The following is a 14,544-nucleotide window of genomic DNA, read 5'->3' on the forward strand; positions in this document are numbered from 1 at the left end:
TGGGTGTTTGAACACCAGACAGGGAAGAGCGCGGTGTGATGGAGGCGGCTAAGGACACCACTAGCGGCCGATTCACTGCTGACCTGGAGGAAAGGTGGGAGGAAGGCTGCCGTCCTGGGCAAGGGGTGGGCGGGCACTGTCCGGGCTTCGCAGTCAAGCTGCCTCTTCAAGGGTCCTGTGAGTGAGCACGATGCAGTGCAGCTTGGTGCTTTCGAGAGGAAAAGGTTCTTCGGCCGCTGAAGCACCATCCAGATCTCGCCGACTTATCGCCTAGAAGCTAATGAAGAAACTGTGAAAAAGTATGAAGACGACGACGAAAATTACCTATCTTATCACCTACTGATAGCTCGTGTTAACACTGCAGAACATTTTATTCTTCCCGTGAGTTGTTCGAAAACAGATCATAGTTTTAGATCTTTTTTTCACGTGGTATAATTTTTTCCCGTTGCCATTTTTTTCATTATTTTTTGAAGTTCATTTTTGAGAGCGCATGAGCAGGGGGAGGGGCTGAGGTGGGGAGGGGTGGACAGAGGAACTGAAGGGGGCTCTGTGCTGACAGCAGAGAGCCTGATGTGTGGCTCGAACTCACAGATTGTGAGATCATGACCTGAGCCGAAGTGGGATGCTCCACTGACTAGCCACCCAGGCGCCCCTTTCTTCATGATTTTTAACGGCCGCACATTTTTCCATCAGGAGGATGTAGCATAACAACCACTTTTTAGAGCCTTTCCAATGTTTCGTTAGAGAAAATGAGTATCCTTGTAGTGTATCTTCTGCTGAATCACTTCCCTATGCTAGATAGCTAAGATACTACCAGTCCATAAGTTAAAAGCTTTTTATAAAGGCTCTATTACCTGTGTTTTCCACAAAGGTTTCAATATACCCTCTGATAGAATGTAAGAGTGCCCCTCACTAAATCCTTATTGAGATGATTATATTTAAATAAGAGAAGTTATCAAATTATTAGGTGAAATACACAGCTAACCCTATTTTCCTTTCTTGAATTACTGGTCAGGTTGAATATCTTTCAAGTGGTTCCTGAACATCTATATATTTTCCGGAGTTGTCTGATCATATTATATGCCCACTGTTCCCTTTTTTTCTTGTTGACTTGTAAGAGTTACTTATTTAGAGGTTTTTCTTTTTTTCCTCCCCCTTTTTGGGGGAGTGAAATCAAGGCTTCCTTTATCTTTTACTTGTTACTTTATTTGTCTTACTAAATTCTTTAAACAACCTAGAGGAAATAGTTTTAGTGTCTGTATAGCTTTATTAATGTCTTCTCTCTCTGTTCCTCTTTCATAATAATAAAAAGAGCAAATCACTTGACAACAAAATGTAACAATATGGAATTCAAAAATGGACACACAAGCTCCTGGAACCAGCCACTTATCACAAAACGGACAATGTCAATTTTCGAACATACAATCACTTTTGTTCATACTTAGCTCAGAATGAGTAAACAGAATTTTATTCAAACTTTACAAATCTCCTTTACATTTATTTAGCCTGAGAGTAAGCGTGAGAAAATCCGACCTGCAGTTGGACTTCACTGCCCAAACAGTTAGCATCTGAAAATAAAGTTGTGAATGAACACGCATTTAGCAAACGTAGTTAGAGCCTTGCGGTGACCTTTGACAATGAATACTGATACAAACCAAACTTCAATCTGGTCTACATGACCTTCAGAGCCTAAAAGTACCTATTGCCTAATCACGATTCAAAAAGGTCCGCAGATGACAAATTACGGAGGTGCGTCCAGATGCAGAATGTAGTTCGACATTTCCACGGCTGCTGCTTTAGATTGCTACTACAAAGTCGACTCCCCGATCCTTCGTATCCCACGTGTACTTGAAACCATGTAGCAGCATGGCACAGTTTCTTTTTATAAATATTAGTACCTGTAATCAAATATAAAAACCGAGTCTCCCTCTTTTAAATATTAAGCTTCTGAATGTTCCATTCATCCTTTGGTTTCAAACCCACACGATGCACTCACATTACATTCAGATTTAGCATGGAGACAGCACACTGTGCATCTGTTGGGAAAGGGCGGGGGGTGGGGGGAGCAGCGGGGATACCAGAGCACTGCGTTAGAGAAAGCAAACGTAGAAGCAAAAATACTTTCTGCATATATACTGTACATTATGTAAACAAACATTCATAATAAGAATCAACACAGGCCAAAATATTGTCTTCTAGGACATCAGAATCTTCATCCTTTTCAATCACACACACACTGAAGATGTTGTTTTGTTAAGAAAAATGGAGCCTGTTCCTATATTTGCTTATGTGCTTCAATATCTTGGAAACAAGTGATTACTACATTCATTTGCTAACGGTTTGTCCTCTTAGTTGGCTGGCTGTTGCAAACAAGGAATACAGAACTATCATTTCAGTACCTGTTTTCCATTTAATACTAGCGAAGTAATATATATAATTAATTCATCGTTATCAGTCCATATTAGTAATATAAATAGATCAGGTGAAGCAGTGAATTCCAAAATTTGTGCAGGGGAAACTAGTTGATAATTTGTTTCCGATAAGGCTAGTAGCAAAATAATTACTACAAAGTCAGTCCAAGCTAGTAGCAGACCCCTGATTCAGCAAGCTGAATCAAAGTCTGAAGTTAGGTCATTTTAATTCCTGTCTATTACTGTGCAAACCTAGAATTTCCTATGTAAAAGACAGTGCTGGCAGCATTGAAATCCTGAAACAACAGAATGAAATACTGATTAGGTTTTGAAACGCAGAGATACTATATGAAGAAATTTGAAGGTCTTAATGATGGTGTCACAGCAATGGCCTCAGGATTCCCTTAATGAATCCAAAACTAAGAAAGAGAATCCATTAGTCAATAATAATATGAGTCAAAAGCCCAAATTTGAAGCAAGAAATGACAGACCTAAAACCAAAGATGCATTTTCTACTATGACAATATGTAAGAATTTCAAGCTTTATGTCAACATTTTGTACCAGCAGCAGCCCCCTCTAGAAGGAAAAAGCTTAGTCATGACTGTCCATCCCTTTTCAAAGCTTCCAGTCTTTGAAGGAGTGCGTTTCCAAATGCTTCCCGGTAGGCAGGGCTGAGGGTATCCAGCAAAGAGTAGACTGTTTCATGATAGGGGGTGTGTAAGTGATCGTCCACTTGGTCAAAAGCATAGCCTACCACCTACAAGAGAAATGCAACAGTGAATTAAAGAACCAGACTTCATCTCGGTACAGAAAGCAAAAACCAAGTGTTTACACAGGTCATTCCCCAACGACATGATTTCTCAATCAATAGTCAGAATATGCAGATTTCTTTTTTAAGTTTTATTTCATCTTATTTGAGAGACAGAGACAGTGTGATGGGGGAGGGGCAGAGAGAGGGAGGGAGAGTATCTCAAGCAGGCTCTGCGCTGCCAGCACAGAGTGCGATGCAGGGCTCGATCTCACGAAACTGTGAGATCACGATCTGAGCCGAAACCAAGAGTTGGACGCTTAACCGACTGAGCCACCCGGGTGCCCCTAGAATATGCATATTTCTAATCAGTCTGAAACATGGGAACACCCCCAGCTTTAAAATGCCCTCTTTATCACTCTTTTCTCAAAATGTAAAAGTTTAATTTACCTACTCCTGATCCTAAAAAGGAATGTAGAAAGCTACACAGAACCAGTATTTCATTTTCATAGACTGGAACGTCCTTCTATTTAATCCCACATATATTAAGGACCATTAATTAAAGGCACATCATAGATAATATATATATCAGTCCACATTTTAAAGATTTACAAAAATTATTTTTCACTTATTCCTTTTTAAAAATTTTTTAAAAGATCTTATTTTTAAAGAATCTCTATTGATCATGCTTTACAATTAGTTACATTACTAGTTTAACGTTATAAGCACATTACTTATCTGTCAGGGAAACAAGTGCTCAGCCCTGTGAGATAAAAGGGAATGCTATTCTGTGTGTGCGTTGCCTTTAAACACAATGAGAGCTTTTTTCCCCAACAAGATGAATCCGGGTTCACCAGCACAGGGTAGGGGGAAATCAATTTAGTTTTTGTTGACTTGACCAAAGCGTGTGAATTCCGTATATGAACTCTAATTTTTTATGGCATCTACTCAAGTCATAGAAGATGCAAGTTTATGTTGGAAGTGGCACTGTTTTTGCTTTAAATGAAAGGCAGAGGCAGGTATCTACAGATGATGAGTCACCCCTCTTCAGAACCGCCGTGCTGCAGCACCGTCTGCTTGGATTACAGTTCCGTTTGCCCCTCCCTTCCTTGCTAGTTTTCCTAGTGGATGGGGTCATGTCTTACTCATGGTTTGATTTTCAATTCCTGACACAAGACAGCTGCTCAGTAACTTAACTGAGTAAAAGTGCAAAAACAAATATTTGGATACCTATGTGCCAGGTTTGTAAGTGATCTAGACCTTTCTGCAAGCTATTCATATAATCATCCTCCCATCCTCTTTAGTTTTCTTACCCCTCCCTCCCTCCCGCCCTCCCTCCCTTCCTTCCTTCCTTTTCTAGTCTCTAGGTTATAAAGAAGCAAGGACTCAGAGAGGCTTGCTGAGTGGGTGAGAGGACTTGGGTGAGAGGACTCACCCAAGATGACTCAAATTCACACTGGGTTCTCACTCTGATCAGAATCCTTCCTACCTGCACACCGTCACCTTGGAATTAATCCATGTAAGATCACATTAATTTATGCAGGGTCATGTATCTCTACTTTTCATTTGCCTATTTGTTTTTTTTTTCTTTTTAAGTTTATTTATTTATTGAGGGAGCGAGCGAGCATGTGAGCAGGGAGCAGGGGAGGGGCAGAGAGAGTGAGAGGGAGAGAGAGAGTCCCAAGCAGGCTCCACGCCCAGCACAGAGCCTAATGCAGACCTCAATCCCACGACCCTGGGATCATGACCTGAGCTGAAATCAAGAGTCAGATGCTCAACAGACTGAGCCACCCAGGTGCCCCAGAAGAGACATTTTGTGAGAGGTGGGAAAAGGTCCTCTTAACACAATGATCGCAAAACTCATCCAGTGTAGAGAATGCCTGATTTTGGCGGGCATATTTAGCTACAGACAAGAAATAAGTTACTTTGGGGGAGGTGATGATCAAAGCAAAGTAACACTCTGCAAATCAAATGGCTTTTCTTTTTCAAAAAATCCAATTTCCCCATGTTGACCCAAAGACTTTAGAATCAGTAAGAATTCGTAGGGAAAAAAGTTTCCTTACAAAAATCTTGGAGCTGCTGAGTGTCCTCAGTTAGCACCCCTCCCGCTCCCCGACCCCTAAAGCGGTAAAGACGGCAATAAATTTTTTTTTTCCCCTAAAAAGAAAGGTGACTTACCCTGAGCCCTGCTTCAGTCAGCTCCAGGCAGTATCTGTTCCTCTCTCTTGTTTCCACATTGATATAGGCCACATCATCTGCACAGCGCAAGTTTTTTGAGACAAACATGTTGTTAACAGCAAAGAGAACATCGTTGACAACTGCTTCAGCTTCTAGCTTCATATCTTTCATATCAGCTTCTTCAAAACCATTAAGCTGCGCATCTTCTTCAAATCCTGACATGCTACTTAGCTCCATGGGATTACAGTCTGTTTCCATTCTGCAAAGAAGCAGATATAAAACGTGTTTACAGACAGACATGCCAAACATTATTGCTTGATGAAAAGTAGCTACGGCCCAATAGAAAACAGTAATGAATTAGTAACAACTTTTAGGGAAAATACTGTCTAAAACCATTTTTGGGGGGCGCCGGGGTGGCTCAGTCGGTTGAGCGTCCGACTTCGGCTCAGGTCACGATCTCACGGTTCGTGGGTTCGAGCCCCGCGTGGGGCTGTGTGCTGACAGCTCAGAGCCTGGAGCCTGCTTTGGATTCTGTGTCTTCCCCTCTCTCTGCCCCTCCCCCTCTCGCACTCTGTCTCTCAAAAATGAATACACGTTAAAAAAATTTAAAACCATTTTTGATTGTTTTTCACAGACATGTACAGATTTAAAAAAAAAAAAAAAAGACCTAGGTTTTCCACTCCTCCCCCACAGTGACACTAATTCAGAATATTAGTTTTTAGCTATTTCAAACAATGTCTCAATAAAAATCCTAGTACATTCTTCTTTCTAATGTGTAATAATTTTTCTAGTGTAGGTATTTAAAATTGGAATTGCTGAGTCAGAGTGTATGCTCATTTTAACTTTCAACAGACTGCTGATTCACCTTCAAAAAACAGGCTGTACTCATTTATACCCTGTGAATAGAATATGAGGGACTATATACTCTTTTTCACTACCCTCTTGACAATCTTTTCTAATATTTACCCATTTGAGAGGCAGAATGAGGCCTCAGTGAGTATATACTTTTTCGATGAAACATCTTTCTGAATATTTACAGGGTATTCTTAGTTCCGAGATCATACAGCTGTAAAAAACAGAAATGGAAATGAACTCAGCTCGTCTCTGAAATCAGAATACAAATTCTGACCCACTACACTACACTACTCTCAATAGCTCCTTTTATGACTTTTGGATTTGGGGTTTTGAGAAGGCCTTCCCCATCCGATGATCACATTTTAAAAACCTCTTAAGCACTCTTCTGAGCTCTCATTCTCTGTATGTGTAGTTAATTCTCTGATCCAGCTGGAATTTATTTTGTGTAGCTTTATTTTTGAAATGGATGGCTTACTGTCCCAACAACATTTACTGAATGACTCATGTTTTCACCACTTCTTTGAACTGATCCAAAGATTATAATTTGAAAAATATTATTTCTCAGGCGAACTCAATCCAACATTACTGCCGGCTGCTATGTAGTTCTAGCTTCTCTTCTGTGACTGGGGTAGCAGTGGGTATTGTTAAAATTTGGAATACACAAATGAGAAAAGTTAATGAATGTCAGATTGCGTTGGAACGTAGGGAGGCTTCTTTAGAAGAAAATATGGTTTCTTTTTACCCGCAGGCTTTAAAAGTCAGTTAAGATTTCATTTCTCTGAGCTAGAATAAGCATCCATTGTCCTGAATATAGTATGATTGATTCTCCAACTTGTTATGAATATTTATATAATTTTTCTACTATCTTAAAAATTCCAGCTCTTTTTCTACAGGTACCTCAATTGTGGATGTCAGAAATGATAATCATCACATAAAAAAAGATGTTTATATGAGAAATCTTGACAAGCTTTTAAAGCAAAAGTCTAATTCATTGTAATTAGGACTTTAATGATGGAGAAAGATGAAGAATCCAACAGCAGAATGAAGACATCCTCACAGGTCAATAAAGTTAGTCATCCAACTGTTCTGTAATAATTATCACCAGTGGACAAAAAAGACACAACTTTCCTAACTACAATCTTTTAGAAGAGTTTTTCCTAGAATGTCTTTACATGATGCATAAAATAGACATGTTCAGAACTGCTGGTGATGATATATATACATGAAAACGATACATGTTAGTATTGAAGCAGTATTCAAGATATTCCAATTTTATCTTTTGTTGTTTTTAACAGGTTCTTGCTTTATCGATACACTTTCCTTTTCCTAACAACACTTCCTTCTCCTACTGAGTCAGGTAACCAAGCAACATGAGTGAGGCTGACTCCAGTCCTGGCTAAAGACTGTCCTAATCAATGCATGAATTCTTTCTAGTCACTTCAATCCAGAACAGTATGAGCGCACAGCCCCCGTTGTTCCCGGTGGCCATCCTGAGACAGGAAACTAGCCCAAGCAGGATCCTGACAGTGGGGAAGAACAGAGCTAAGAGATACAGAGGGAAATGGGGCCAAAGTCCTGACAGCTGTCCGACCTTCACATTTTCAGTTACTGAATCCAACAATTTCCCATTCTTTACAGGCAACTGAAAGCATCCTAACTGATATACAAGTCTACCCAAAATGAAAAGCAGTGACTGATCTAGCTTGTCAACGGTTTTTTATATTTATTTGTTATTTATTTGGGGGTGGGGGGAAGGGGCCGAGAGAGAGAGACAGAGAAAGAGAATCCCAAGCAGGCTCCATGCTAAGCATGTGGGGCTCAATCCCACGAACCGTGAGATCATGACCTGAGCTGAAATCAAGAGTTGGATGCTAAACTGACTGAACCACCCAGGTGTCCCTAGCTCTTCACTGGTTTTACAAAAGTAAAGAGATTTTAAAAATGGGGCCTTCGGATCGAGTCTTGCGAGCCTTGCATCGGGCTCCGCACTGACAGCACAGAGACTGGGATTCTCTCTCTCCCTCTCTTTTTGTCCCCACCTTGCGCATGCATGTGCTCTTTCTCAAAATAAATAAACTTTAAAAAAATAAAAAATTAAACTCTGATATTTTTGTGCCTGTCACACAGAAAGTGCCTAATAAAAGCACTGTAGAACGTGAATAGAAGTATGCATCTGTATTAGCTTCCTATTTCTAATGTAACAAATTACCGCAAATCTAGTGGCTTAAAACAACACGCTTCTTTTCTTATAATTCTGAAGGAGAGAAATCTAAAATCCAGGTATCAGCAGGGATGCAATACTTCTGGAACCTTCAAAGGAGAATCTGTTTTCTTGTCTTTTCTAGCTTCTAGAAGTTGGCGGTATTCCTTGGCTCATGGTCCCTTCCTGTACCTTCAGAACACATCACTCCACCCTCCGGTTCTGCAGTGACACCTTCCTTTCCTGACTCTTGACATGGGCCCCCCTCTTACAAGGAGCCTTGTACTTACACTGGGCCTACCCGGACAATCAAGGATATGTCCCAGACCCACGGCCCTAGAGTTAATCAAACCTGCAAAGTTCCTTTTATCATATAAGGTAACATATTCAGTTTCTGGTGATTAAAACATGGACATCTTTGGGGCCATTATTCTGTCCACCACAGTGTCTGTCCCTATTGGCAGGAAAGGAGTATGAAGATAGTCAAAGAGACTTCATTTTCTGACTTTCTTTTTTGGAAGTTATAATTTATTTTTAATACACACACTGGATGGGCGATGTAAAGTACTAGGCAGTTTCCATGGTTCTCTTAAAAGAAGGCTCAGAGCACCTGCCAAGCTCAGTGCTTTCTTTGGAAAGGTTCCTTAATTACAGGCTCATGCTTTGTACTCTGTCACTCCGGGACCATGATCGCAGCAAAATACCGGGGATGGTGTTTCAATGAAAGGTACCATCTCGAGGCTGGCAAGGGGTTTATAAAGTATCCTGGGTCAAGAGCTCTGTCCAACTACTGGACTCCGGATGGTGAGTGGCCTATCCAAACAGATCCTCTCATGAGGAGATCGAACACAGAGACAAAAAACAGGCAGTCGGTTGGTGGGGACAGTGCAGGAGCTACAGCAGAGAGACCAGGGAGCAACAGGGTGGCTTTATCACCGGGACACTAAGGAAATGGTTTCTGCATTTCTGATTACGCATTCCAGGAACAAAAATACTTTGAGCGACACCTCGGTGTGTGTCTACTTAGACACATATTCTACTACAATTAAAATATTACAAACACACAAATATGAATTTAAACAGGAGCAGGTAAAATAGGAACTGTAAACTATTTTCTCTTACTTCTCAATGGATTATCCCGTGTACCTGGCTGCGGAGGCCTGCACCACACAGGATGAGGGGATGCATGTCCATTTCGGTGAAGGGACACTACTGGGATTACTACTGACACCTCGGAGCTGCAGTCTGGTTACCAGAATGGTTCTCTCATCAGTATGAGAACCTGGTAAAAATCTCTGGTTTCCCTTTCTGCAGGCAAAACAATTTATCATTATATAACAAATTCTAGACCCGACAGAACTTTGTGCGATGACAGAAACATTCTTTATCAGCACAGAATAGCTACCAGCAAGCTTGGTTAGAGTGACTGAGGAACTGAATTTCAAATTTTATTTCATTTTCACTCATCTAAGTTTAAATAGTGGTTCCTGTAGCAGACAGCACAGGTATAGACCTTTATGCATACTCATGAGTAAAATGATTAATATGATTAACTGAGTTTATACTATGGTTGAAAAAAATCAGTAGATAGAAAAGTACTAAAGGAAACTTATTTTATATAGGAGTAGCAAGATTTAGAAATACATGTTAGAAAAAACATTTTGAATCTTAGCTACCCCATGGAGGGTAATTAACCATTTTGTTTCAAATGGTAAAAAGTAATGAATTATTTTTACGTTTTGTGATCTTGTCAATTTAGACTCTACGTTTATTAATTGAATATCGTAATCCACTGTGCATCTATATATCCAGCATTTTTCTAAGCATTAGAATACTAATTAAAGGTTTCTACTGGTAGCTTAGTTTGGGAAATAAGACAAGCACATGAAATACGTACATAAATATTAACGCTACGCACATGCATCATAATTATAACCTAAGAGATGTACTTAATCGTGAGTGGCAGATAATTAGAGAAAGCAATGTTTTTGTCCTACTACAAACTTACCACTAAACTTGTACGAACTTGGGCTGGTCACGTAACCTCACTGGACTCATGGTTTTCTCACCTATAAAATAAGGGAAATAGACAAATTCTTTACTGCTCTTGAGAGCTCTGACATTCTGTGATCTATGATGCAATTGTCATTTATGATGCGGCTTGACTTTGACTCATGGAACAGGTCAGTCAAAACTGGTCTTGAATGAGCACAGATGAAATTATGGGTAAAGCAGAAAGAACCTTAGAGCTGTGAAGAATTCTTCATAGGGAACAGAGCATAAGCAAAAATATGCATGGGGTGTGGCAGGAATTCTGAGGAGACTAGTCTAACTAGTCTAATACAAGGACAATGTTAGGAGAGTAATAATAGATACAGATGGCCCAATTTGATGGGTGCTGATACCCAGACAGGAAAATTTGATTTTGATATAATAGTTTTAAGCTTTGAGAATGGTAATAACAACGTCTTTATATTTAAAGTGGGTTTCTTTTAGGCAGCATATAGTTTGGTCCTGCCTTTTTATCCAATCTGACAATCTTTACCTTTTAATCGTAGTGTTTAGACCACTTATATTTAACATTACTATAATTATTGATACGGTTATTATTTACCTTGTTTTTTCTTTATGCGATTTATACTCTCTTCCCTTTTCCTTCTTTTTCTGCCTACTTTTGGACTGACCACTTTTTAGGATTCTATTTTATATCGTTTGGTGGCTTATTAACTAGAACTCTTTGTGTGTTTTTAGTGGTTACTTTATACATCTTTAATTATCATCATCTACCTTCAACCTTGAAGTAATATACCACTTCATGTACAGTATAAGAACTTTACAAGAGTATACTATGTAGACTTTGTGCTATTTTTGTCTTATTTTATTTCTACATGTCAGAAACTTGATAGTACATACTACTTTTGTTTTAAACAGTCAATAATTTTTCAGAGATTTAGATAATAAGAAAACAAGTATTTTATATTTAACCAGATAGTTACATCTCTGGTATTCCACATTCCTTCCTGTTTGTCTACATTTGTGTCTATGATTTGTATCATATTTCTCTGCCTGAACATTTCCTTTAACATTCCTGTAGTGCAGACCCGCTGTTAATAAATTCTTTCAGCTTTTATTTAAGTAAGTCTTCCTTTTACCTTCATTTTTCAAAGATAGTTTTGCCGGGTATAGAATCCTAGGTTAACAGGGTTCCACCCCCCCCCTTCCCTGCCTTTCAAGACTTTAAAGATGTTTCTCTATTTTCTTGCTTATGTGATTTCCTATGAGAAATCTAATGTCACTGTTATCTCTGTTCCTCTTGGTGTAGTTTTCCTTGTTTCTTTTACTTGGGGTTCACTGAGTCTCTTGCATCTGTGGGTTTATATAGTTTTTAACAAATTTGGAAAAATTTGGAAACTCTTTTTTTTAAGTTTTTATTTATTTGAGAGAGAGTGTGAGCATGCATGAGTGGGGGAGGGGCAAAGAGAGGGAGAGAGTGAATCCCAAGCAGGCTCTGCACTATCAGGGCAGAGACAGGCACAGGGCTTCAACTCACAAATCATGAGATCATGGCCTGAGCTAAAACCAAGAGTTGGATGTTCAACCGAATGAACCACCCAGGTGTCCCTTGGCCATTATTTCTTCAAACACTGATCTGTTCCTCCCCTCTTCAGGGATGCCACAATTTAATAAACATTAGTCTAAGTGAAGTTGTCCTACTCCTTTTTTCATGTTTTTAGTCTCTTTCTCTTTGTGTTTCACTTTGAAGAGCTTTTATTGCTATGTCTTCAAATTCACGAATCTTTTCTTTTGCTGTATCCAATCTCTTCAACTTGAATATTAAAAAAATACATATTTTCCATGTCTCTGCTTAATTTGTTCAGTCTTTTCTCTAGCTTTTAAACATATGAAATAGAGTTTTAATGTCCCTGTCTACTGATTTGCTATTTCTGGGTTAATTTCAACTTATAGATTTTTCTTACTATAGGTTGTAAACATAGAGTAAACCTGCTTTGCATGCCTGGTAATTTTTTATCGGATGCCAGACAATGTGTATTTTACCTTGTATGGTCTTGGCTATTTTAATACTCCTATAATTATTATTGAGCATTCTTCTGGGGTATAGTTATCTGGAAACAGCTTGGTCCTTTTGGGTCTTGCTTTTAGACTTTTCAAGGCAGTATCAAAGCTACACTTCACTTCTGGTTAATTTTGACACAACTATAGAATCAAAAACCTTTCTGAACATTCTGATGTCCTAGGGATTATGAGGTTTTCCATTAAGGGTGATAGGAACAGGAACATCCCTGGTCCCGTCTGAGTTCTGAAAAGTCCTCGAATTCTTTTGGGTAGCTTCCTCACACCTACGTGTTGATCAGCACTCAGCTGCAGGCCGGAGAAGGATCCCCTGTGTATTTCTCGCTTTCTGTGAAGTTCTCTACTTTCTAGTATTCCCCCCTAGCTGGCTTCACCTTTCTGATCTCCTAGCTCCATATCCTCAATTAAGGGAAGGGAGACTACTGGGCTCCACATGGGCTTCTTCTCCTGGTGCCATGGCTAGAAATTCTCTTGAGGCAATAAGCTGGGGCAATGGGCTCATCTCATTTTTTTTTTTTTTAATATTTATTTTTGAGACAGAGAGACAGAGTATGAGCGGGGGAGGGGCAGAGAAGAGGAGACACAGAATCTGAAGCAGGTTCCAGTCTCTGAGCTGTCAGCACAGAGCCCGACGCGGGGCTCAAACTCACAGACCGCAAGATCATGACCTTGAGCTGAAGTCGGCCACTTAACTGACTGAGCCACCCAGGCGCCCCTGGGCTCATCTCACTTGTATCTTGTCTCTCAGGGATCAGTGTTCTTCATTGTCTGATGCCCTAAGTCTTAAAAGCCTTTTTCTCCCATATATTTTTGCCCACTTTCTCACTGTTTCAGATAGAAGGGGAAATCTGGGCCCTGTCCCTCTGTCTTCGCTACAAGTGCATATCCCAGTAGCCAGTTTTGAGCTAACTTTGTGATCTTATTTCTCAGTTTTTCTTTCAGTGATTTTGGACAATCCTATATATATATATGTATATATATACATACATATATATATATGTATATATATATATATAAAAGGTTTAAAGCAATCTCTACACCAAACATGGGGGCTCAAACTCATGACCCCAAGGTCAAGAGTCGTATTGTCCAGCAACCAAGCCAACCAGGCACTCCTTTCCCATATTACTTTGGATCAGCTTTACCACCTTGCCAGTTCCTTCATTAATGAATTAAATACATTACACAAATTTGAGTATAGTTGACACACGATGTTAGTCTCAGGTATGTAACTTAATGACTTGACAAGTTCATACATTATGCCGTGTTCACCCCGAGTGTGGCCACCTGTCCTGTTACACAGCTATTACAACATCATTAACTGTATTTCTTAGACTGTGCCTTCTATTCTCATGACTCACTCTATGGAGTTAAATACATTTCTGACACATGCTTACTAAGTTTGTATGAGACTCATGTTTCAAACTTAAAAACCATTGTATTTTGACACTGCAGGTGACCCTTGAACAACATGGGTTTGATATGCATAGTTCCACTTACATGCAGATTTTTAAAATAATGTACTATAAATCTATTTTCTCTTCTTTGTGACTTATTTAGTAATGTCTTTTCTCTGCTGATTGTTAAAAATAAAGCATAATGCATGCAACATACAAAATATATGCTAACTGTTCATATCATTGGTATGACTTCAGGTCAACAGTAGGCTATTGGTTCAGAGTTTGGGGAGTCAAAAGTTATATCTGGACTTTCAACTACATGGGGGTTGGTGCCTGCATTTTTCAAAGTTGAGCTGTACTTTCAGACTTTTAATTCTTCAAAATTCAGCTCAGACACATTTATTTCAGGATTATGTATCTGATCTCAAGAGAGAGTAAATCACTATGTCCTTCTTCCTTTGCATCAGTATTGCTGCAAGTTTTCATACTTCATTGCAAATCAGGGTCCGTGATGTCTACATCATCGGCACATCTCCCATAAAGCAGATCTTTACCGAACGTATATATATTTATATATACATATGTATATACACACACACACACACACACACATGTATGTATATACATATGTGTGTGTGTGTGTGTGTATATATATATAT

General features: G+C 39.4%; 1 protein-coding gene across 7 annotated transcripts in view; it reads right to left on the reverse strand.

Moving 5' to 3' along the window:
* Positions 1-1,446: 1,446 nt before the first annotated feature.
* GSKIP (GSK3B interacting protein) overlaps positions 1,447-14,544 on the reverse strand; it is a 24,925-nt gene continuing 11,827 nt past the window's right edge. For 3 of the 7 annotated variants that reach the window (XM_049612204.1, XM_049612207.1, XM_049612208.1), the window contains exons 2-5: positions 10,402-10,462; positions 6,305-6,404; positions 5,339-5,597; positions 1,447-3,169 (exon numbers count right to left, since the gene is read on the reverse strand). In XM_049612204.1, coding sequence (XP_049468161.1) covers positions 3,008-3,169; positions 5,339-5,596 — 420 coding nt within the window. In that variant the 5' untranslated portion in view covers position 5,597; positions 6,305-6,404; positions 10,402-10,462 and the 3' untranslated portion in view covers positions 1,447-3,007. The remainder of the gene's footprint in view (positions 3,170-5,338; positions 5,598-6,304; positions 6,405-10,401; positions 10,463-14,544) is intronic. The other 4 variants (XM_049612202.1, XM_049612203.1, XM_049612205.1 and 1 more) reach the window with 2 other exon arrangements.

This window comes from Panthera uncia, assembly GCF_023721935.1.
Source record: "Panthera uncia isolate 11264 chromosome B3 unlocalized genomic scaffold, Puncia_PCG_1.0 HiC_scaffold_1, whole genome shotgun sequence".
NCBI classification, from domain to species: domain Eukaryota; kingdom Metazoa; phylum Chordata; class Mammalia; order Carnivora; family Felidae; genus Panthera; species Panthera uncia.